At 45.9% G+C, this 25,103-nt stretch overlaps 1 protein-coding gene and 1 non-coding gene across 5 annotated transcripts in view; both read left to right on the top strand.

Annotated features, from left to right (window-relative positions):
• DAG1 (dystroglycan 1) overlaps nt 1-25,103 on the top strand; it is a 151,923-nt gene that overhangs the window by 97,902 nt on the left and 28,918 nt on the right. For 3 of the 4 annotated variants that reach the window (XM_029049959.2, XM_029049957.2, XM_029049956.2), the window contains exon 3: nt 20,859-21,256. In XM_029049959.2, the coding sequence (XP_028905792.1) occupies nt 20,969-21,256 (288 nt within the window). In that variant the 5' untranslated portion in view covers nt 20,859-20,968. Of the gene's footprint in view, nt 1-20,858; nt 21,257-25,103 lie in introns of those variants that run through there. The other variant, XM_007665469.4, reaches the window with a different exon arrangement.
• LOC114806894 lies at nt 7,199-7,336 on the top strand. Its single transcript, XR_003754948.1, has one exon. It is a non-coding gene; the product is annotated as a small nucleolar RNA SNORA7 (small nucleolar RNA).

The raw sequence follows: 25,103 nt of genomic DNA, 5'->3' as shown, positions 1-25,103 counted from the left end.
TGGTGGGCAGATGCCTCAGAAGCAGTGGTCTCTCCCCTAGCAGCTGCAGCCCAGACCCATCTCCCCAGTACCACAAGAAGTTGGGAGATTTGGGGGCAGATGGTGCTTGTGTGCTGGGGAAGCAGAATAATAATAATAATAATGTTGGTATTTGTTAAGCGCTTACTATGTGCCGAGCACTGTTCTAAGCGCTGGGGTAGACACAGGGGAATCAGGTTGTCCCACGTGGGGCTCACAGTCTTAATCCCCATTTTACAGATGAGGTAACTGAGGCACCGAGAAGTTAAGTGACTTGCCCAAAGTCACACAGCTGACAAGTGGTAGAGCCGGGGTTCGAACCCATGACCTCTGACTCCAAAGCCCGTGCTCTTTCCAGTGAGCCACGCTGCTTCAGAATAGATTTTTAAGAGGCTGTCTCTTTCCCCCATCCTCACCCCATCCTCAGTAGTTTAGGTAAATGCAAAAGGTGGTAACACCACTGAATTTAGGGTAAAGTTCCTTTCCCCTCCTCCCCCCAGGAAAAAAAAAAATGTGTGGTATGATGTTGCTGTAGAAAGATGGGGTTAGTGGTTTGGTTTTTTTGCTTGGTTTTGTTATTTTAAAAGTAGAGGAGAAGCTATCTGGGAGGTTTAGATAAGGAACACACTGAAAATGGAGTATGAGGTGAAATGCTGGAGGTCGGTCAGACCAGGCTGCCGCCTGTACCCTTACGTGGTATGCCCCCCAAACGGATAACTGCTTGGTTGGCTAGTGAGCACAGTCCTCTCAAATCCTTGGGTCAGAAATTTGTGTGACTCCCCCTGGGGTCCAGAACCTCTAGTTGGAGCAAACCTGCTCTCGCTCAATGAAGAAAACTGGCTGGTCATTTAACTGATGATCATGAATAATAATTTGGAAACACTGTGCAGTTGTAGGCACGTGAGTATGATGAGCGAAAATCAAGCGAAAAGAATGAAAAATTGCAGCTTCATGTTTAAGGAAGAGAAATAGAAGATGAAGGTATATATATAAATTGCAGGAGGTTGTGTCTTCCTGTGGTGATGCTGCGATCCCATTTGAAGCACTACATATTTGAAAACTCTCTTGAGCAGGGTTTGATTGCTTTCTCATATTCCTGCAACATTTTCCCGTATCGGTCCCCTCTTTGGTCTCCCAGGTATTGTGGGACAATAGGGAAGAATTGACCTGTTGCATTTTTACCACATGAAAATGCATATCTGTGGTAAAAATTGAATACTGATCACAACCAATCAAAAGAATGAAATGCCATAAGCCAAGCCTCAAATGAATCAACAGGCAGTAAAATAAATGTTGGTATTTGTTAAGCGCTTACTATGTGCAGAGCACTGTTCTAAGCACTGGGGTAGATACAAAGTAATCAGGTTGTCCCACGTGAGGCTCACAGTCTTAATCCCCATTTTACAGATGAGGTAACTGAGGCCCAGAGAAGTTAAGTGACTTGCCCACAGTCACACAACTAACAAGTGGCAGAGCAGGGATTCGAACCCATGACCTCTCCCAAGCCCGTGTTCTTTCCACTGAGCCACGCTGCTTCTCTCAGCCACGCTGAGAATGAAAGCCAGCATGGGCATCCCAAAATTTAAGTCCATTAGAAAATTCCCTGCCTTTGTAAATGATGAGAAGAAATGCTAGGGAAAATAGACTAGGCAGGAAGTAAATTCATTCATTCAATTGTATTTATTGAGTGCTTACTGGGTGCAGAGCACTGTACTAAGCGCTTAGAAAGTACAATTCAGCAATAGAGAGCCCATACTGGGCTTAAGTCTAGCCACAAATGTGCTTTTCTAAAGCACATTTGCAGCGTGGCTCAGTGGAAAGATCACGGGCTTTGGAGTCAGAGGTCATGAGTTCGAATCCCAGCTCTGCCACTTGTCAGCTGTGTGACCATGGGCAAGTCACTTAACTTCTCTGTGCCCCAGTTACCCCATGTGTAAAATGGGGATTAAGACTGTGAGCCCCAAGTGGGACAACCTGATTCCCCTGTCTTTACCCCAGCGCTTAGAACAGTGCTCGGCACATAGTAGCGCGTAACAAATACCAACATTATTATTTACAAATTATATCCTCCAGACTGTAAGCTCGCCATGGGCTGGGATTGTGTCTCCTAATCCTGTCCTGTCTCCTGATTTTGCTGTATCTTGTACTCTCTCCAGCGCTTAGTTCAGTACTCTGCATATAGTAAGCATTCAGTAAACACCACTGATTGATTTGCTATGGAATGATTTTTCAATACTACACTAATTTGGTCTAAATGGAGATCAAAGGAAACCACAGTTTAAAAGATCTAAGAGTCATGTATTTAGGGCTTTAATTGGATAAAAAATAAATTATGGCATAACTGATGTAGGATATTGTGCCCGGGGAAGTGAAAATTCCTAAGTGCAAAGCTGTGAGAAATTCAGAGGTGATGGGTTTCTCCCATTCAACAATGGATGAGAAATCAGCTTTTGTGGCTGCACCTGGGCAGTGAGTTTGTTTGGGCAGAGCATCTCTGACCGCAGCTGTTATGTATCATTTCCGATAGCTACAGATTTCATTTTGCTGTGTTCCCACTTTGCCTCAGTGGTGTCACTTTGCTGTTACTCGTTTTTTGTTTTGCTGCCATCGTACATTCTCTTCCCAAAGCTTACGATCAGCAGCGATGGCTTCCTAGTTAGTTGGATCGATCACCCATGCTTGAAGAGTAGACTTCAGGGAGTCCTTCTATCGCTCTAGTGGTCTGCCTTGTGAGCTCTTGCCAGTCAACAGTTCATAAAACACCGATTTTGGCAATCTGCCCTATGGCATGTGAACTCAACGCCCAGTCCAGGAAAACTGAGTCTCTGGTGTAGCAAAAAGCGCAAGGGCCTGGGAGTCAGAGGACCTGGATTCTAATTCTGGCTCTGTCACTTCCCTGCTCTGTGAATATGGGCACGTCCCTTCAATTCTCTGGGCCTCGGTTTCCTCATCTGTAAAATGGGGTGAAAATGCCCGTTCCCCCCTCCCTCTTCAACTGCAAGTCCTTTGTGCGACAGGGATTGTGTCTGATCTGATTGTCTTGTACCTACTTCAGTGCTTAGCACGGTCCTTGGCCCATTTAAGCACTTAATAAGTGTCATTATTATTATTAGTATAGGGTTGGATGCTGGAAATAGTGCTGTATTTCAGCATTTCACTTGTTGGGACCTTCTGTCATTGAATCTTGGCATTGGAATGCAGATACCACATGTAAAACTGATCTTTTGATGTGTTGGTGGCATAGTGTTTCTTCCCCAGAGCCAAAGAGCTGAGCATTTTTACTAATGACCTCTTAGTGGTATACAAGTTTCCACAGCTGATGTATTTCATCTCAAGACTTCACTGGCTTATTTAGCTTTTCCAACATTCACATTTCATTCCGTAAGAGAGATGTTATATAGCATCTGTTCATCAGCTCTCGATGAAAAGAAAAAATATTTGAACTATTGTCCATCATCATCAATACTTAGAAATAAGTACACCTTTGGTCTCTTCCTTTTGCCTCCAGAAATGGCACATGAATCCAATGATTTTCCAGCTGTCTCCCTAAATCTGGTCATTTCTTCTTCTGAGTCCTTTTCCGTGATTCTCCTCCTTTTCTCCACCGCATTCTCTACCACTTTGTGGACTCAACTATGGCCCCTAATCATTACCCATGCAACACACCCCCTTCCTGCTCTCTGGTTCCCACTGGAATCAGGCTCCTTTCTGTGAAGAGGAGAGATGAGGAAACCAGCTGCTCCTCTGCCTCTTGCAGTCTCAAGCTTAGGATTTGGCTGTATCATCTTCTCCAGAAGACCGCTTAACAAATACCATAATAATAACGATAATAATAATTAAGAGGGCATCTCACTTGTCCACCTTGATTTCTTTTGGAGTGTATTTGTCGAGCCCTGTATATTAGGCTTGCGCCTTCCTTAGGCAGGAAAGGGCAGTGGCAGTAATTGCAGTTTAATAGGGGCCTGTTTTCTGTGCCTTTTTTAAAAGAGAGTTGATGCCGACTAACCACTCTTCCTTTGCTCCAGGCACTGTTCCTTCTGTGAATGCTTCCATCAGGATCTGCCTCGAGGAGAATGAATCTGGGTATATTCATTCATTCATTCCGTTGTATTTATTGAGCACTTACTATGTGCACAACACTTTACCAAGCACTTGGGAGAGTACAATACAACAATAAACCATGACATTATCTGCCCACGACAAGCTTACAGTCTAAGGGGCGGGGTGGGGGTGGGGGTGGAGACAGACATTAATATAAATAAATAAATTACAGCTAGGTACTTAAGTACTTTGGGGCTGGGAGGGGGGAAGAACAAAGGGAACAAGTCAGGGCAATGCAGAGGGAGTGGGAGAAGAGGAAAGGGGGGCTCTTAGGGAAGGCCTCCTGGAGGAGATGTGCCTTTAATAAGGCTTTGAAGTGGGGGAGAGTAATTGTCTGTCAGATTTGAGGAAGGAGGGTATTCCAGACCAGAGGATGTGCATGAGGGGTCTGCGCCGAGACAGGTGAAATTGAGGCACAGTGAGAAGGTTAGCATTAGAGGCGTGAAGTGTGTAGGCTGGGTTGTAGTAAGAGAGAAGAGAGAGAGGTGAGGTAGGAGGGGTCAAAGCCAATGATGAGTTTTTGTTTGATGCGAAGGTGGATGGGCAACCACTGGAGTGTTTTGAGGAGTGGGGTGACATGTCCTGAACGTTTTTGTAGAAAAATGATCCGGGCAGCAGAGTCAAGTATGGACTGGAGTGCGGAGAGGCAGGAAGCTGGGAAGTCAGCAAGGAGGCTGTTGCAGTAATCCGGGTGGGATAGTATACTCCCTGTGGTATATGTTAAGTGCTCACCCTGGGGGTAGCTGTGGTACCATCACTTCAGATACGGTCCCTGCCGCGCAAAGGGCTCTCGGTCTAAAAGGGAGAGAGAACAAGTGTGTAATCCCCATTTTACAGATGAGAAAACTGAAGCCCAGAGAAGGTAAGTGACTTGCCCAAGGTCACACAGTAGGCAAGTGGGGGAGCCAGGATTAGAACCCAGATCTCCGTATTCCCAGGCCCGGGCTCTTTCCACGGACCTCTAATCCTGACCAGGGCTTGGATCCTGGGCCAGGGAGTATTTACCTTGGCATTAGCTTAATTTTCTGTTGAATTAATCTTGGAGTGGGAGAGGGCATTTGAAGTCAACATTTTATTCCTTGTTCCCCTGATGTCTGACCTTGCCCATTGGCTCCTGTGAATTTGAGCTCCCCTGCTAGGATTGTAAACTCATCGAGGGCAGGGATCTTGTCTTCTCACTCATAGTATTCTCCCAAGTGCTTCAGTGCTCTGAGCACATTAGGTGCTGAAATACTACTGGTGCATTGCATGGACGTGGGGAACGTTCATCCCATCCCATCCCATCCCATGTGGTTTGTATTGGCACAACCCAGCAGTGCTTGGGCAGGACCCACTCTTGTGACCCAGCATTTCAAGGTGTCGGTGGAGGTTTGGGAAGGGGTGGGACTGTGTGTGTTTACGTAAGAGAATGTCATGATGATGCCACCTCCAAACTGGAATACTTTGTGCCAGTCTGGAAGTAGCTGGAAAGTAGTGTCTTAGACAAGCTTACCTGTACCACGACATCCCTTTTTCTCTTAGTCGCTCTCTGTCTCTCTTTCTCCCTCTCTTTCTCTTTCTCCCTCTCTTTTATGGCATTTTTTAGGTACTTAATATGTGCCAGACACCGTACTAAGCACTGGGGTAGATACAAGCTAGTTTGGCTGGACACAATCCATGTCCCACACGAGGCTCACAGTATTAATCCCCATGTTACAGTGAAGTGACTTGCCCAAGGTCACACAGCAGACAAGTTGTGGAGCCGGTATTAGAACCAAGGGCCATGCTCTACCCACTAGGCTACACTGCTTGCTTCTCCCTCGCTCTCTCTCTCTTCTTCCCCCCACCCCCACCCTCCACCACCACACACTACTAAACACACTGCAGAAGTGAGTTTCTGACCTCATCCAGTTTTGGTCATTTAACCATTCATTGTCATGCAAGTTCAATGCTGGTAGGAGGTCGTGGCAGGCCTCAGATCTCCAAACTGTGTAAGGCTCTACTGTGTGTTCTCTGTCCTGCAGTTGAATGGCCACATAGCAATTTAAAGCGTTTATGCCACTTATTAGCCCACACAAGCCGTTGGGGCTTTTCTTTTAAAATTACAATTGAGCTGTAAAACCTGGGCCTTTGCAGGGTACTTGAGACAGTTTGGGCTCCTCCAGTCACTTTCCCCAGACCAGACCACAGAAGCAACAGGCGGAAACTGGGAGCGAGTCACGTTCCCCTTCCAGGCATCTCCTCAAGCCACCCCTGGGTCAATCCATCAGCTATTTATTGAGCGCTTCCTGCGTGCAGAGCACTGTAGTAAGTGCTGCTCTCTTTCACTGATGGCTATGCACAAGGGCCAGTAGCCTGGGCCCTCTCCAGTGGCTCACCTATGAGCTGGTGGCTTTAGCGTGTATGAGCAAGTCAGGTGAATTTTTTTTTTTAAATCAGGTCAGGAAATGGGGTGGGGGGTGGTTCAGAACAAAGGACAGGAAAGAGAAATAAAGAAGGGAAGGAAAAGGAGAGGCAAAAATAAAATAGAAGTTGGTAAGCACAAGGCAGGGGCGGTGAAACAACCAAAAGAAAGTTAGATGTAGGGAAAGAGAGAGAGTAAAGAGAAACATGACGTAAGGAAAAGGAGTGGAACCCAAATAAAAATGAAAGTGAAACAAGAAGACAAGGCCAGAGAAAATTAGGAGAGGAAATAGCAGTGAAACAAGAAACAGGAGGGAAGAAAGGTTTAGAGTGAGTGGATTAATAAGAATGGATGGGTGGAGGGGGAAGTCATTGGCTAAATTAAAGTGGAGACTAGAAATAGGAAATTGAGTTGGTGGCTGGAGAGCTGGGTTTTTCTGAATTTTAGAACCATTCATTTATAATATTGTTGGTATTTATTAAGCTCTTACTACGGGCAGAGCATTGTTCTAAGCGCTGGGTTAGATGCAGGGTAATCAAGTTGTCCCACGTGAGGCTCACAGTTAATCCCCATTTTACAGATGAGGTAACTGAGGCACAGAGAAGTTAAGTGACTTGCCCAAAGTCACACAGCTGACAAGTGGCAGAGCTGGGATTTATCTTCAGTATATTTTAACTTGGGCATTAGCCTGGCTTGCCCCTCTCAGGGTTGCACCTGGAGAGTTTCCAGTGTTCTTCCAGTCTCAACTACGGGAGGGAAATTCAAGCAGAGGAATATCTATTCCATTCCTAGCTTGGCCAGTGGCTAATGAGTGGAAGACAATCTGCTACAAGTCAAAACTCACCCGTGCTGGGCAGCAGCGACATGGGAGAGAGTCGAGGTGGAGACTCAAGTTTACTGCGCGGAAGGAGGTAGTGGTAAACCACTTCCCTATTTTTACCAAGAAAACTCTATGGATACACTACCAGAACGATTGCAGATGGAGGTGGGGTGTTCTGGGAGAGATACATCCATGGCATCGCTATGGGTCAGAGATGATTTGAGAGCATAAGACCAGACAATTAGCCTAGCTTAAAAAAGGTTCCTGAGTCTCTCCCCTGGGTGCCATGCCCCCCTTTTCCCTCCTCAACCCCCAGAATAAAGCAGTGGTCTCTAGTAGGCCCATTTAGCCTCTGTGGTACAGCTCCAATCTCTTAAAATAGATATATTTGAATTCTGATCGTACGTCAAGCCTCCATTTCCATGTAATTAGCGTCACTTTTTTCTTTATAGTTTTGAGAGGAAAGTATTGTGCTGTCAGTGAATCCAATCGTCATGTTTGGACTTCATTTATCAATTTTGGAAATACTGTATAACTTTGTCACTGCTTTAATTTGCTGCTTAGCTTCTGTTTGGGGGGCCTTCATGTATTTATCCATTCACACCCGAGTCCTTGGTAGTGGGATATCGTTAAATAGAATTTAAAAACTTCCTCAAAGAGTTGAAAATGTAGTTTAGAACTTCTGATGAACAACATGGATACAGACCAGTAGTATGGTAGGTAATGTCCGAACTGCAGAATCGAACTTGGTCCCAGCCCGAGGGCACGGTTCCTTGTCTGTGGTTTTCCTGAACTCTGTGGTATCCGTGGTTGAACAGCATGCTATTTGTCATCTTCGAAAGCCCACTTTTAGTTACCCAACTGAAAGCCTCAAAGTCAAATTGGTTTCACTCTGACGCTGTGATTCTGTAGTCAATTCTCAATCCATGTGACAAAGGGTAATGTGTAATGACAGTGTTTGAATGAATTTTGAGTGTATTTTACAGCCAGTCCCCATCACCCAAGATACTTGAAACTAAAATATACTTCGAAGCGTGCTTGGGAAGAGAAAAGAGGACTGGAGTGAGAAACAGGAAACTCTGGATCTGTTTAATCTGTTTAAAGTCTGGATCTGACTTTTAAACCAGGCATGCAAACTTCATTCCTCCAGAGGGGCCACTTAGGCGGTTACATGTTCATCCGTGGGCCGTGCTTTAACAAAGCTGCTGATCGCTAATAAGGTCTTTGCAAAATGTTTAGCAACCTACCAGTTAGCTCCATGTTTCTAGCCAGTTTGCCGTGCCAGATCAAACTGTCTGGGATTTGGTTTCTCTACTGGTAGAGTCAGAATGAGTCCTCCTCCTACCTGGCTGGGATGGTATAAGGATAAACGAGGTAAGCGATAGAGTTGTTCTTTGGTTTGAAGACAACACTGTTGATGGTAAGATGTGAGAAGGCCTGGTATTAATGGCTGACAAGATAAATCGGGAATTTTCTGTCTTCTTGGGAAGTGAACCCAATTAAGTAACCCATAAATTAGGACTAAAGAAATATTCCTCAATATCATTTTTTTAAAATATTGTTTTAGTGTATTTTCTGTGGATTCCCACAAATTAAAGGGGTGGGGGAAGGGGGTTGTTCTAACCTCTGTTTTCTTTTTGGTTTTTGAATTTTGGACTTGAGTGTTCAACTAAAAGTTTCCACAGGCAGAGTTCAGAGGTTATTGGAATATTGTGATTTGCAAAACTGCCTGCTGAAGCTGCTTAATCTCTTGGGTCAACAGGGGCCAGAAAGTCGTGGGTCTGTGGGAGTACACACACCTGCACAATGTAGTTAGGTAAACTGGCCTTGACAGGAATTTTCCAGGTGGCAAAATGTCTCCCCTCATGCATCAAATCTTTCCTAGTTGTGGGCTTATCTTGATGATTTTTCAGTGGAGCAGTTGCTTTGCCTAGTATTCTTGATGATATGCCAAGTCTTCTTTAAGTGTTGGAAAGAGTCAGAGTTCTGGGTCCAACTTGATGAAGAGGGAGTTGCAACCTTTTTCAAAGCCAATTTAGCATTCCCTGGCCAATGTAAACAATGACTTCACACCATAGCATTCTCATTATATTAAACTCTTGCTCACTGAGTTGAGGAATTTCTAAGTTTATGAGACCTCCCACATTATTTTTGGTAGGTCAGAGAAGTACATGATAAAATGTAAAAATAAATGTACCGATCTCAGCTCCTTTTGAGTATTAGTGGCAAAAGGGTCTTAGTAGACTGGGAAGAGGTCAGAATTTTCCTGCATTTACACTAACAGAGAGACACCTCACCTAGGAAATGGACTTTATTATTCTCAGCCAAGATTTTGGGAACTCTTAAGTTGGAGCAGGGTCAAGTCATGTTTAGGTATCTGTTTGCCATAAGTGACCAACCTGGGAAAGGAACTCAGGGCCGGAAACCCTAGCTGTCTGGGGGCTGTTTCCAAAACTTTCAGTTGTTTTTTAGAGCTTTTCCTCACAGAAACACCCACATCCCCTCATTGGCCTTCCCTCTCCCCAGTTCTTCTCCTCAGTCCCCATTCTCCTACCCTACCCATCCCACAAGATTGAAGCCAGTGCCGACTTCCAATCTCAGTGCTCTTTGAAGGTGATGGAGGGCGGGTTGCCAGTCCCCAGGTGACAGAGTGTCATGGATCCTGGGTGTTTATGGCCTCAATAACGCACCTCCCTACCCTGTGCTGAGCCCCTGGAGACAGAAGCAGCGGCAGCATGGGATCATCAGGGATAGGGGTGGGGGGTTGGGGGGGTAAAACCAGTAACAGTATTAACAAGACTGTGTGGGCAGAACACTGTACTAGGTGCTTGGGGAACATACCAAAAAGGAAGAGGTGAACCCTGCCCGCCCTTGAGCTTTCAGTTGGTATTTGTATTTGTTAAGTGCTTACTATGTGCAGAGCACTGTTCTAAGCGCTGGGGTATACAGGGTAATCAGGTTGTCCCACATGAGGCTCACAGTCTTTCAGTCTAATGGAGCCCCTCTGGATTGAAAAGCTCATTGTGGGCAGGGAATATATCTGCCCACTCTGTTGTATTGTACTCTCCCAAGTGCTTAGTACAGTGCTCTGCACACAGTAAGCACTCAGTCAATGCCATTGATGAATTGATTGGAGCCGACAGACATAGACAAATGTGCCATAGTTAAAGGAGACCTAAATAATAGACCCAAGGGAATAAATCAGTCGGTAACCTCGATAGAATGTTCAGGTGGCTGATGGGGTGTGGCATGACAGGGAAGCTCCTCTGGACCGTAAGCTCGCTATGGGCAGGGAACGTGTCTATCACCTTTGTTATAATGTTCTCTCTCAAGCGCATAGTGTACAGTGTTCTGCATACAGTAAGCGCTCAATAGATGCCATCGATTGGTTAATCAGGGAATGCCTCCTGGAGGAGAAATGCAGTTTGATGAAGCCAAAGAGGGGAGTTGTTCTGGACTGGGGAAAGCTTGGGGGAGCTGGGTGTTCCCATCAGCATCAGTTCCTGTTTCCTTGTGCAGATCAATTTGGTGGGTTGATCTACCTATCGCGTTATGCTCTAAAATTTCCCTGGATTACTTTCAGGGATCCTCAGCTGGGGCAGAGAGCAGAGCCTGAAAACGAAGTAAGACAAACAGGAGAGGGCCAGTGATAGTGGTGCTCTTCCCTTTGCAACGGGGCAGTATTGACTTCCAGTAAAACAAAATTAAAACCAGAATGTATAATGTACTCCTTGAAGCTTTCAGAAATGAACTTGACTAATAGTTGCAGTTTGGCAACTAGGGAGGGCACGTGGCCCAGCAGGAAGAACGTGGGACTGGAAGTCAAGAGATCTGGCTTCTTATCCCAGCTCTGCAGGTGGTATCGTGTACTCTTAGGCAAGTTCCTTAAACTCTCTGTGCCTCGGTTTCTCCATCGCTCTCCGTCCTCAGATTGTGAGCCTGTGTGGGAGAGGGGCTGTGTCTAATTTGATTACTTGTAACCACTCTAGCTCTTGGCACATGCCAAGGGCTGAATAAATGCCACGATTAAATTTTCACTGTTGCCTTTAGATCATTTATATTTTAGAGGAGGGGTTCATATTCCTTTTTCATGCCAGAGTGAATCACATAGCTTCCACAGTTAATTACCAATTAAATCTAGCCCTTCTTCCCTCAAGTAGATGATGAGGAGTAGTCCTGAGGCACAGCCACTTCTGACCTTTAAAGTTTAAAATAGGAATCCGATTTTCTATATTTGATAAGGTCTCAGTCTTCTAGCTTTTCAGAATTTTCCCGATAATGAAGAAACCCTGAATTAGCTGCTCTTGAGGATTGGAAGAAGACAGATGTTTTGGCTCTCCTTTTCTTTTTTTTTTTTTTAAAAAAAAGGCCAGCTCCAGTAATTACATGTCTGTCACTTATATCGATTCCTGGGAAGATAGAAAAACAAATCATTAAAGAATCCTGAACAATTTAAAATATTGAGAAGCAACTGTCCTCGCTTTATAGAAACAGTAGTAGAAGTAATAGTATTTCTTAAGCTGTACTGTGTGTGCTTTATACCACATGCTGGGAAAGAATACCTGGGTGAGAATTTAACACAGCCCCCTTGGCCCCCCCAAGGAGAGGCCAGATTAGAATAAGGTGGGGAGAGAGGACTGGTGATAGATACGATCAGAAAGATGTAGCAGTAAAAATGTGAAAACAGCATTCGAGATGAGGACAATGCTGAACACAAAAATAAGAACCAAACGGAGCACAATAGGGTACTGTAGCTAGAGGAGCAGAGTTTCAGACCCCTCATGGCTCAACATCCACAGTCACAGCTGCCGTTGCTCAAGTCTTTCCCATTGGCTCCGGGCAAGGGCGGGAATGAGGCCCGAGGATGGCCCAGAGTAGGGGCAGTGGGGATTCCCATTAGTGTACCCAGGGCACTTATCACCACTGGCTCTGGGCAAAGCATGCTGGGAGAGGGAAAGCGGTTGGCTCAGTCACGGCCAAGAGGGGCTGAGAGCACGCAGGGAGGCGAGGCCGCAGGTAAGGGTTGTTTCATTCAGCCGTGGATTTTGTAATTCAGCAAGGCTTTTATCCTGACCCCTGTGATATTCCCATGGACGAACAAGGAAAGCCTGGTCTTGACCATACTCTTCTTATGAGGGTGGGCAGCTGGCTCAGAGGGTGGATAGGGATCAGTGACTTGATCACCAGTGGGCGAGGCGAGTGAATAAACAAGTGCATACAGAAGGACTGAGCTGGCTGGTGAGTGGACATGACTGGAAGGTTGAGGCCTGCTTCAGAAGCTATTACAGAAGCTATGAAGGCAGGAAGGGATATGGTGTGAAGAAGCGGAATAGGGAGGGTGCTCCAGGCAGGCGGGAAAGCATGAGCAATAATGGGTCAGAGGCAGGACTGACTGAGGGACTGTTAATTGTGTTTGAAATAAGCATAGGACCTTTCTGTCAGAGAGCCTGCTTTCCCAGGTCTTTTGCTGTACTAAGTGCCGGGGTAGATATAAACTAATCAGATTGGACACAGTTCACGTCCTACATGGGGCTCACGGTCTTAATCCCCATTTTACAGCTGAGATAACTGAGGCATAGAGCAGTTAAGTGACTGGCCCAAGGTCACATAGACAAGTGGTGTAGCTGGGATTAGAACTCAGGTCCTTTGACTCCCAGGCCGGGGTTCTTTTCAGAACAGTATTTATTGAGTGTGTACTGTAGGCCGAGCACTGTTTGAGCTTGGTGTGATCCCTGCCCTCAGGAAGTTTACAGTAGTTAAAAGAGACACAAAATGTTGAAGGGAATGGTGACATTTCCACATGGGGAAAATGTTAGGACTCTACAATCCGGAAAAAGAAAGGTCGAGGGAAACACGGCTAACACAAAATGGGTATTCACCAAATCCCACAATAACAGGACAAGGGGGCAGACAAGGGGGCATCCGTTGTCGCTTGAAGGTAGGAAGACTCAAAACAACTAAAAGGAAACTGCTTCACTTAGCAGGTGTTAAGCATATGAATTTGTCACCACAGGAAGCTGTAAAAGAAGGACATGGTCATTTGGTTCAAGAGGGGTTTGGTTAAAGTAGTGAATGTGAGATGTTTTCTAGAGAGAAAGTTAGAGATGTTAAATGGTGTGGCCTAGTGGAAAGAGCACAGGATGGGGAGTCAGGAGACCAGTGGGTAGATCCTTTTTTTTTTTTTTTTGCCACTTGCCTGCTGTGTGACTTTGGGCCAGTCACTTGACTTTTAGGCCTCAGTTTCTTCATCTGTAAACTGGGGATGAAATACCCATTCTACTTCTGACACTGGCAACAGAATGCTAGGAAGAGCAGTGACAGTTGCCTTCTTTGACATCCAGCGTAACCTTTCCAGAGGTAATAATGAGGGTATTTATTAAGCACTTCCTCTGTGCCAAGCATTGGGGACAGGTCGGACACGGTCCCTATCTCACCCGGGGCTCACAGTCCGAGATGGAGAATACTGGGCTGGATTGGGCATTGGTCTGTCTCGGTAATGGCATTTATCATGCTGTGTCAGGTATATTGACCTAAAGGGCCCATCACATGCTGGGGCAGAGAGAGCCCCACTGACAGAGGCAGGGAAACGTGTGGAGGTGGAGGGATGTGGAAAGGAAGGAGAGAACTAAGCAACGAGAACCTGGTAGAGCCACTCCTCCTCCCCTCTTCCTATATGGAAATAGTGTGGCCTAGTGAAAAGAGCACAGGCCTAGGAGTCAGAGGACCTGAATTCAAATCCTGCCTCTGCCACTTGTCCATCGTGTGATCTGGGGCAAGTCGCTTCTCTGTGCCTCAGTTGCCTCATATGCAAAATGGGGGTTCAATCCCCGTTCTCCCTCCTGCTTAGGCTGGGAGCCCCCATGTGGACCTGATGATCTTGTATCTAGCCCCAGCGCTTAGTATGGTGCTTGGCACATAAATAAGCGCTTCACCAATAGCACCATTAGCATTATTACTCCACAGTTGAGGCAGTATCTGGCTAGGGGAGTTGAGAGGAGGCTTTGTCAGGGGGAGTTTCTGTGGTGCTCTGACAGGCCAGCCTTTGGGGGTGCAACAGGAATGGTGGAATGGTTCTCCTCTCACTAGGGCTAGAGACTTGTCAGCTGTGTGACTGTGGGCAAGTCACTTAACTTCTCTGGGCCTCAGTTACCTCATCTGTAAAATGGGGATTAAGATTGTGAGCCCCATGTGGGACAACCTGATTCCCCCGTGTCTCCCCCAGCGCTTAGAACAGTGCTCTGCACATAGTAAGTGCTTAACAAATACCAACATTATTATTATTAGAAGCAGTAGGGGGCCTGTGCCATGTTCTACCTTCCCGAACAGCAAAAAAATGCTCCAGAGATATCACCGGACGTTCTCCATCTTCTGAATCCCAGCTTGGGCGTGAAGCCCCCTCTCCAGTCTCCTTCTCTTCAGATTCCGGGACCTTGAAGTTGACTCTGACCGCATCCAAGATCTATTAATTAAAAATGTGATCAATGAATTTCACTCCGCCTTCTGGCGAGGTAGAACTCTGTTCTACCGTACTGGATACTTGGTTGCTCAAAGCCTGGGAACCCCCCGCCCTTCCTCCCCGGTTTCCATTCCTTTAGATTATTTTTGGGTCTGCGCCACAAGGCACACGGGTGCAGCTTCACCTTAACGTCAGTGAGATGATCTGGCCTGTATGTAGGTCATCAGTCTTATATGCACATCATTACGGTGAAGCTCTTGGGCTTGGCTGGGCGAGGAAGTAAACATTTCTAGCATGAAATTGGATTTCCCTCAAAACGGTTTCATTCGCTTTTAAATGACCAAGGAGATTCAGTTTAAAGCACCACAAGTAGTCGCCTGCTCTCGGAGTTGGGCAAAGAATAGATTTGTTTCCGAAAGAACTAATCACGCGTCTCTGGTCCTAAAACAATAGAGTCTTTAGTGTATTGTCCTCCAGTCAGGTTCTTCTTGGCTGCCTTCTCAATCTGTCGTGCCTTGTGCTGTCGGTGCACCTGGCACCTTTTCAGGGTTTAATTTAAGCAGGAGCAGGAAAGAGCCCTCCCTTGCTCCTATTTAAATTTCCTTTAGGGTTGTACCAATATGACTTTTGAACAGGCGCACTGACAACTAGCCACCTTGGCAGCTTTGATAGACCAAGGATGCTTTGATAGTGGATTTTCGCTCAAATGTTAGATGGCCCTTCAAGCCTGCTAAATGGTTTGAAGACCTGACATCCTCAGTTCAGTGATCTGTACCTGCACTCTTACAACCGATTAGTTTTCATCTGAAGTTGTTCAATTAGTCATTGAAGGAAAAGCTCTCAGTCTCCGGGCACACTGGACAAATTAAATCTCATCAAAACTAATTGGCCACAAGCATTTAAGAGACCAGCAGCGTGGTTCGGTGGGCTAATCAATGAAAAAGAAACCCCGGAACTGAAGGTTGTGATCTTAGCTGTCATTTAATCCACTGTGAGACATGGGACAAATGACATGATTTCTCTGTGCCTCAGTTTCCTCATTTGATTATGTAACAAGGATTGTACTTTCTCTTACAAACTAGCATGGTTTCCCATCCCACCCCTTCCGTCCCTCATCCTGCCTCCTCTGCCCTCCTCCCATCTCTCCTCTCTTTTTTGCCTCCCTCTCTCCCCCCTCCCATGCTCTCTGATCATCTTCACTTCTGTCTTTGAACTCCTTGACTCTATTATCTGGATTTTTTTTTCCCCCTCCACTCCACTGAACTTTCTCTGTGTCAGCCTTTGACACGGTAGACCACCCCCGTCTCCCGGAAATGCTATCTACCCTTGTTTTTTCTGGCACTGTGCCTCGCGTTCATCTCCCTTGCTGTCTCTCTCTCGCTCACACCCTCCTCCTGCTTGGAAATCCCCATCCTCCCCTGGAACCAACGTTCTCCCCGTCTCTCAAGCCCACCACTGTGGCATTATTCTTGACTCAGTTTCTCTTTAACCCCACACATTCAGCCACTAATTCCTGTCGGTTCTTTCTCTGCTACGTCTTCAGAACCTGCCCCTTCCTCTCCCATCCAAACGGCCCCCAGGCCAGTCCAAGCACCTGTGGTAGGTCGACTCAACAACTGGACCGCAGCTGCGTCAGCTTCCTCACCGACCTTCCTGCCTCCAGCTCTCCCCTCTCCAGTTCCACATCGGTTTTCTAAATCTCCCCAATCCATGAAACCCTCCAGTGGTTGCCTATTACACTCCACATCAAGCAGAAACTTCTGACCACTAGTTTTAAGCACGCATTCAACTCTCTTCCTCTTATTTACCCTCACTCTTCACCCACTTCCTCCCAGCCTGCATACTCCACTCCTCTAAAACCAGTCTACTCGACCTCTTGTGCTCTACCTCCCTCCTGCTTGGGTCTCTCTCCCCCATCGCACCCTGCAGACCCCTGTTCTCCCCATCTTCAGTGCCCTTCTGAAATTACATCTTCTCCAGAAGGCCTTCCCTGATTAACATCTCCTTTCCCTCACCCCATTTCCCCCTTACCCTCTCACCCCCTAAGCCCTATACTCGTCCACCACATCACTTATATACATTTATTTTAGTGTCTGCCTTCCCTTGTTGACATTAAGCTTCTTGAGAGCAGGGATCATTTCTATTAATGCTCTTGTCTCTCCCAAGCACTTCATACGCTACACTATGCAGAGTAAGCGCTCAGCAAATACTATTGATTAATTGATGGTTTGATTCCTCTCCTTGCCGTATATCAAATTTCAGGAGAAATGAAATGAAGGAATTGAGTGATACTCTTCTTTATGGATTTTCTTCCTGGGCACTCTGTTGCTGACTACATTCTTTTGGCTGGGTGCTTTTAGAAAAAAGAATTAGGTTAAAAAATATGCGCTTAAGGAACACTTAAGTAATGTTGATTTGTGCACATTGCTTTCTCTTTGAACTCCAGTCAATCCTGATAAGAGCTGCTAAATGCAGAGAACTCTAAGGACTTTGATTTTCCCTTCATCATTCCATTGTTGCTGTAGTCTCAATCTATACCTCATCTTTTCTCAGGTAATTCCCTTTGTAGTTTGAAGACCAACATGTCAATCTTTTGAAGACGCCTATGCACACTTGTTCCCTTCAACTCTTCCTTACCTTCTCAGATTTTGTCCAAGCCTAGTACATGAGCCCTTTCTTGACACTCACAAGTAAGTGACTGCACCCAGTTACTTGTCTTTCCTATTTTCTTTTCATATCAGTTTTATTCAAGCATGTTATGCCATCTGGAATAGCCCAGCAACCCACAAGTTATCCATTTGATCTGAAAACTTTCCACTTTTCAGTACCTCTTAATATTTTTCTCCTATACTGTAATAGTGCAAAGCATTTTAGGTTGAATTTGTGTTGAGGTGAATTTGTATGTAGAGAAGCCATGCAGGAATGAGGTGGCTGTATAGAGGAACTGATGAACTATGCTTAGGGTGCTCCTTTTGTTACAACTTTGGTAATCACTCAGTGCTATTTATGGAGTGCATAGTATGTGCAGAGCACTAAGCACTTGGGAGATTCCAGTGGAGCAGAGTTGGTAGACACATTCCCTGCCCTCAGTGAGCTTACAGTCTAGAGGGGGAGTCAAACATTAATATAAACAAATAAATTACAGATGTGTACGTAAGTGCCGTGGAGGTGTCTCAAATGAATGCTGGGGGCTGGACCACATGATTTCCTCCTACCTCTTTGGTTCTGTGATATACAGTAGTTTCAGTTAAGCAGTTTGTCCACCAGAAACCTATATTTTTAAGTTGAAATGGCCTTTCCTGTAGGCCACTACTTTCATTTTTCCTCTATTAAGATACTCTTATGAAGCTGACGCGTTAACACACTTTTCTTTCTTTCTCGTTATTACCAACTGGCAATAGTTTCTACAAGTGTCTTGTATCCAAGTGTTTACTGTGTGCAGAAAACTGTACTAAGCACTTGGGAGGGTACAATATAATAAAGTTGGTAGACCCTTTCTCTGTCCAAGGAGCTTACAGACTAGAGATAGACGATATCTCTCTCTATATATATTCAGATAGATATAGATATACACACACACACACACACATATATATAAAACACATATAGGTTTATACATGATATATAAACATATATAGGTTTATACATGATATATAAACATATAAGGTTTATATATAAAGTGTAGTTCTTGCTCTCAAAAAGTTTAGCATTTAAATCTAACGAATATGAGTAGTAAGAAATATTTTGCCAAAGTTGCTGAAAGAGTACGTCTTAGACATTTTTGTAGCCAGCGCAGAGCAAGCCTGGTTCTACCTCTCTTTTCATTACTGAATGGAAATCCTGGTTGATCTTTTTTCGCTAAACTTGCATTATTGGTAGAATAGAGTTTCCCACTCCCTTCTGTGTTGCCCGGATATGCTCCCTTTATTCACCCCTTCCTCAGCCCCACAGCGCTTATGTACATATCTGCAATTTACTTATTTTGTTGTCTCTTCCCCCCCCGCCCCCCACACACACATTATGGGCAGGGATGAGTCTCCCAAACTGCTTAGTGCACTGCTTTGTACACAATAAATGCTCATTAAATACAATTAGGGGATGATGACAGTAGTGGGATGCTAGTGAGGGGAGGTCAGTTTTCTTGCCCCCAAGGGCTTATTCCTTGCCTTAGAATAGGAAGAACCTCTGTGGAGATGGGGTGAGGGGTTGAAAAACAGACACCACCACAAGGTATTCACAGAGGTGTGAATGTGATTTATCAAAGAAAGGAGGATTTTCTTTGTTTCCTGTCTTTTGAAATGGTTCTAGAACATTTCCATAAGAAAGCTGACAGTATCTATGTTCCTACCTAGTTGGGAATTTGGGTTAGTGTATCTAGTGGGTATTCAAAAGATATTGTGTAATCTTCCATCCTGGTGGTATTTTTTTTAAGAGGGGGTTAAAAAAAAGGCAGCTTACTTATTTGAAAGTTGCTGCTCTCCCCTCCATCCCTCACCCCAAATTAATTCCTTTTATTATGTCTCTTAGAATCCCTGGGTAGGTTTATTGCAGGGAGTGAACCCTCCACGGAGAAGAAACTTAGGTTCAAGTTCTCCTTGTTACTGCCAAGAAAGCAGTGTACTAATCAGCAAGGAGAGAACCAGCCGTAAATTTAGTAGGCTGCAGTTAGCATACCTTGACTTTTCCCATGCCAGTTGTGGGGTGACATTTTTAAAATGGTCACTGTTCCATCCTGTTCCTCATTCCCCACCCTCGCCCCCTCCCCCCTGCCATTTTAGCCTCCTCTCCTTTCCGGTTTCTTCATTAGTTGTTCTTGCCCACCTTGTAAAAGGAAGAGCCTCAGGGACCTGCCTACAGCGATTGCTCCCACTCAGTTTCCTCATGTAGCTGGCTGGTCTTGTGCATGCTTACCGGGCTTGCTGCGGCTTGCCTTACAGTCTAGGCTTAGGATGTACGGCAGACAGACCTGCTTTCCCTAAGCGTTTTCAGCTAAATGCCCATTTGACTAGTGCTTCTCCCATGGAACCTGAATAATAGACCCTTGGAAGACGGTTAGCCTTTAGGGAGCATTTGCGGGGGAAGTAAGCAGATTTTGAACTCTGTTCTATGAATTCAAATTCTAACTCGTCCTCCCATCAACTGCAGATTTGCAATGAAATGACAGTCTTCTTGGAGCCCTTTCACAGAGGGTCAAGGAAGTAGGGTCCTGTGTATTAGCAGTAATGTCCTACTGATAAATAGCTATCAAGTGGCACTAATTTGAATTAGGGCAATTTCCTAGTCTTCATACTTAGTGCACTGTGCCTACCTAACTAGATATACTTCTCATTGTTCAGGCTGAGAAAGCAAAGTAGATAAAGGTTTTACAGTTTTGCTTTGCACCTAGTAAGCACTTAATAAATAGCATCATTTTCAAGTCAACTTGGAGCAAATTTGCAAAGAGATGGGATGACTGGACATGACAAGTGAGCCTTTTTTTAAGCTTGTGGGGTGCCACCCTCTATAAAGCTAGTCTTTTCTGTCCAGCAGTTGGACACCCTGGTTTTTTTTTATAATTGATTTGATTTTTGGCCCATCTAAGCCACCGACCTCATCGGTCAAATTGTCTTCATCTAACCCAAAAGAAAGCATTCTTCGTTTGGTCGCGTGCGCCTGGCCTTAGGAAGCATTCCCTGTACTTCTTCAAAATATGAAGAGAAACAGACGCTTTTTTAAGCAATGGCGACCTGCAGTGTGATCTGCAGCTCTCTGTCAGGGACCCGGAGACAGTAGAGAAAGGGGGAAGGAGGGTGCCTCATCTTGGAGCGTGCAGTGTTGCAGCAACTGCCGACTAAGGTGGTTTGTGTAGGACGATTAATTGCTCTTTCCTTTTGACAGACCGGGCTAGGCGTGGGGGAGTATGGTAAATGCAATCTACTTCCTTTTTAACTAGGCACAGGTTTGTAAATGTGTGCTCAACAAATTAATGAAATGAGGAAGGCGTATGAACTACTGGGTGACGAATTCGCATTTGTTCAGCTCCCTCGGCGGGCAGGGAAATCCACATTTTGTCGCTGAACAAGATTCCTTCTCTGTTTCAGGTCCAGAAGAGCTGCTGGGATGGAACGGTTGTGAAGAGTCTCAAGGATAAAGCGCACCTTGCCGGCGTCATTCAAGCACCTCTTTGGCTTGACTGCATTTGAAGACTAGAATGAGTATGACTGTTGGATTCATTCTGCTGCCCCCGCTCTGGGGGAGGACCTTTTTTATGGTTCTGCTCTGGGCCGCCGACGTCAGGTCTCACTGGCCCAGTGAGCCCTCTGAAGTCATAAGGGACTGGGAAAACCAGTTAGAGGCATCCATGCACTCAGTGCTTTCAGACCTTCGAGAGACCGTCCCGGCTGTGGTGGGCATCCCGGATGGCATAGCTGTGGTAGGGCGCTTGTTTCGAGTGGCCATTCCAACAGATTTAATTGCTTCTAATGGAGAAACGATCAAGGTGAGCTGAAATTTTCGCAGTATAAATGAGTGAGTCTTGGTAGTGCTTCATTTCCATTTCCCAGATTAGAGGAGTGTTGCAATGCGATCCTAGTTGCAGTACTAACGGTAAACTCAATTCTATGGACCAAGAAAGGGCAGCCTTTAATTCAGTAGTATTTACAGGGGTTCTTCTGGAGGTCACGATACAAGGATACTGTCACCTTTTCGGCTTGTGTTCCATAATCTGTTTTGTTTTATTTAAAAAAGAAAAAACAAACTGGAAAAAAAACAAACAAAAAAAACCCCTCACACAAAACCTCTTTAATAACTTGAAAATTTTCTTGTTTATCGAATCAGGGAATCTGTTGAGCGTGTCTGTTTTATGAAAAGGGTTCCATGTCTTGGGTTTTGAAAAGCATCTTGAACCCTCATTTTGAGTGAGGTAATAAAGGATCCACTTGCTCTTCTTAGGACTAGTCCAGTTGATCTAAAACTAATTATGCTAAAGTCTGTGGCTAGGAATGAATATGTCACGGAGGTTCATTACAGAATAGAGTCAGCTTCCGAGCCCAAAGACTCATTTTCCTCGAGCGTTGGTCTGGCCGTGCCGCTCCCGCCTCCACAGTTTATAATGGTTCCCATCAGATCGAAAGAACCAATTTTGTTCTTCATGGCCTTTCGCCAGCTGCTCCCCTTTACCCAAAACCCTCATCTCCAAACATACCCCTATCGGACTCTCCCCTCCCATCTAGCAAGACTGCTCACCATACTTGGCCTCTCCCACCTCGGAACTATTTCGCACACCATTCCCCTGGCCTGCAGTGTTCTTTTTCCCCTTTCCTGTTGACCAAACCACACCCCTTCCCTCCCGCAAAACACCGAGAAACCTACTTCTTCTTTGCCAGCTGAGCCCTGCTCGCTCCAGCTACCTTTGTAAATAATGTGACTGTTCAGTTGTTTGTACTCTTCTATATCTGTATGGTTCTGTGCCTCTGTCATTTGCACTTTACAACTCTCTGTGTGATGCAGTATTTTTGTCCTGTCTCGCCCATTAGATTGTTTACTTCTCAAGGGTAAGGACTGTGTCTTGTTCTTCCTCTGAAACGTCTTACATTGCCTAGTACAGGGTTCTACCCACAGTGGGCCCTTAAATTCTGCCGACTGACTGACTGACTAACATTGAAACTAAATCTGGCAACTGAAATTCACCCCAAATCTCCTCATTCAGAGTTAAGAGGATTAGACAGGCTGGCAAACTGGGATTCCGTTGAACCGAGAAGAGGAGGGAGTTGTAGGGGCATACGCTGCATAGATAGCATCCTGCCTTCTGTTTTCTGGGTAGAGTTATATTTAAGTGGGGTTCCCTTACACCCATCTCCTCCCTTTAGCTTGCCAGGTGTCCCCTTGGTAGTGTGAACATAGATATTGCAGATGATAAGTTCCCTATTGAATGATCCACCCTAATGGCATCAGTTTCTGCATGTGATAGAAATATCCATGGGGGTAACACTTTGGAATTAGAGGCTTTATCATTGTTTCTTTGAGGTTAGAATTCTACAGTACCTTAGTAACGCTATTTATAATGTTTGAGCTTGGTAGGAAAATGGTGTGGAGAAACTAGCTGTGGAGGACCTAGATTAGGGAGGACAGGGAAGGTGGATCTGAGGGGGTTGGGTGGGCAGGAAGAAGGGAAAATGGCACTATTCTGCTAAAATTTGGCACAAAAGAAGCCTCGGAGTTTAGAAATGAGAACCTCAGCAACCAGATCCTTAAAAATGACAGACTCCTCTACCTTCAGAAGTAAAGAATCACAGGGTTGGAAGAGACCTTGGGGGAGGGTCACCGAGTCTGTACTCCCACTTTCAGGCAAGCGTACCCTCAGTTACCCCAAGCCGATGAGAATCCACTCCATGATTAATACAGATTGCCAGAAAAGGGGATTCTGCAATCTCTGCTCCTAACCCCCATCCTTCATACTGCAGTTGTCATGATCTTTCCTCAGTGGAGATGGAGAGTGGTCTGTCGACAAATTATTAAAATCAAAACTAATGTGAACTCATTGAAAGAGTGCAATCATCTGAGTCAAAAAAAATTGAAGTCGAGCAGTCTAAAACTCAGTCATTGAACAACTGGTGGTACTCCATCTGGTGGCATTCCGAGCTGAATAAACCCCGAAGGCTGAAGATTGACACGTTTGAAATCTGGTGCCAATCCAGTTCTTAAAACAAGCCTGCAAACTAAGAGTACTGATGAGAATCCTGATTCCAAGGCTCTTACCCAGCCTTCCACCGCCCCCCCACCTCCCACCCCCCCAGTCTCACTACTAGTTGGTATTTTTGAAATGGGGTCTCCCCTAGTTTAGAGGATTCTTATGTTCAGCCATGTGGAGTTGGGTGGAGCAAAGGTGCTGGAAAGTAGAATGAGCAAGTGATTTCTGCGTGTTTACCAATAACTACCTCTTTGCCCCATGCAGTACCACAGGGCTGAGCTTTTCATCCCCTTTGAGAATTGAGCCCCTAGTTGTCAGCCCCTCTTTTCTCTATTCCTCTTCCCTCCCCTCTCCCCACAATTTTACCCTAACCCTCTCCACACATCCCTGGTTCATTCATACCATGTTTTCGTCCCCTGCTTCTCTCCCCCACACCCCTCCGCCCCAATTCTTCCCTTCCTCGTTGAATTAACAGGTGGGCAGAGGGTTAGCTCATGAAGTAGATATCATTTTCAGGGTGCCTGAGGACTTAGAGCTGCAAAAGCTTCAGGGCTGGTCTGTCAGGAGATCCGAGCCCACCCAAGTGGGTCTAGGCCTGCCCCTACTTAGGGGGTCTCTGGACAGGTCAGCCCTTTCCTCTCCAGTTTCCTTTCTCTGCAAGAGGAAGCAGCTGCAGCTCCTGAAGTTCCTTCGGTAACCTTCAGAAGAAGCTCCTCTCAGGTAAGTAAAATCCTTGGTCCCAGGGTAGGGAAGGGGGGGAGGTAATCACCCTCCCTCCTCTCCATCGCAGCAGACTGGGAACCTACATTTTTTGTTAGCTTGCAGCCAGCCAAACAGCCCCGTCCATTTCCATCTTATTCCTTCCACTTCTGCCATGGTAGGGAAGGGAGGTTAGGGAAGGGGGGCTCCCAGACTGAGAAAACTGACCTTCTCAGATAGCCCTGAGAAAACTGACCTTCTCAGATAGCCCTGAGAGAGGACGGGAGCCACCCTCTTCTCAACCCCTTCCCTCCTCCCCCAGAGTGTCTGTTAGGATCAGGGTGACATCTCCCCTCTCCTCTCACTTCCATCACCGGTGATGATCTGCGGTCTCGGCAGATAGCTTTCTCTCCTGGACCCCTGGTCTGAAGAAAGGCAGGCAGCAAAGGTGGGGAAAGGACCCCCAGCGGGATCAGGTCCCCTATCTCATCTGCAGGGGATGGGGGCAGCACAGGTTGCCTGCTGTTGTGTTACACACACACACACACACACACACACACATACACACGGGAGAAGCTAAACTCAGTCACCTCATTTTTTCCCCCGTCTGCCTCCTCTCCTTCATGGGAGTAAAGGGAGGCCAACCGTTTTCTCCCGTCAGCCATCCTTCGGCACCACGTTTCTGAGCCGCCCAATCCGGCCCCATGCCCAATGTGATCTTCAGCCCCCATGAGGGCTTGAATCCACTGTCTCGATCTCCTGCCTTGCTTGTGGCAATGGCAGCTGCAGGCAGAGTCCGCCTTCTTGGCTGATGTGGCAATTATGGCCACACTCCACGTGGGAGGCAGAAGCCAATTTGGACCTCCTCCCACATGGGGTAACCGTGTACACAGGTTTTCTGTGCGTAAGCACATCATTCCTCCTCCCTTCCTTCCCCTTCCTCCTTCACCCCTGAAAA

The sequence above is a fragment of the Ornithorhynchus anatinus genome, chromosome X1 (assembly GCF_004115215.2).
Source record: "Ornithorhynchus anatinus isolate Pmale09 chromosome X1, mOrnAna1.pri.v4, whole genome shotgun sequence".
NCBI lineage: Eukaryota > Metazoa > Chordata > Mammalia > Monotremata > Ornithorhynchidae > Ornithorhynchus > Ornithorhynchus anatinus.
The sequence above is the reverse complement of the archived record's forward strand: the minus strand, read 5'-3'. Positions and strand labels throughout refer to the sequence as shown.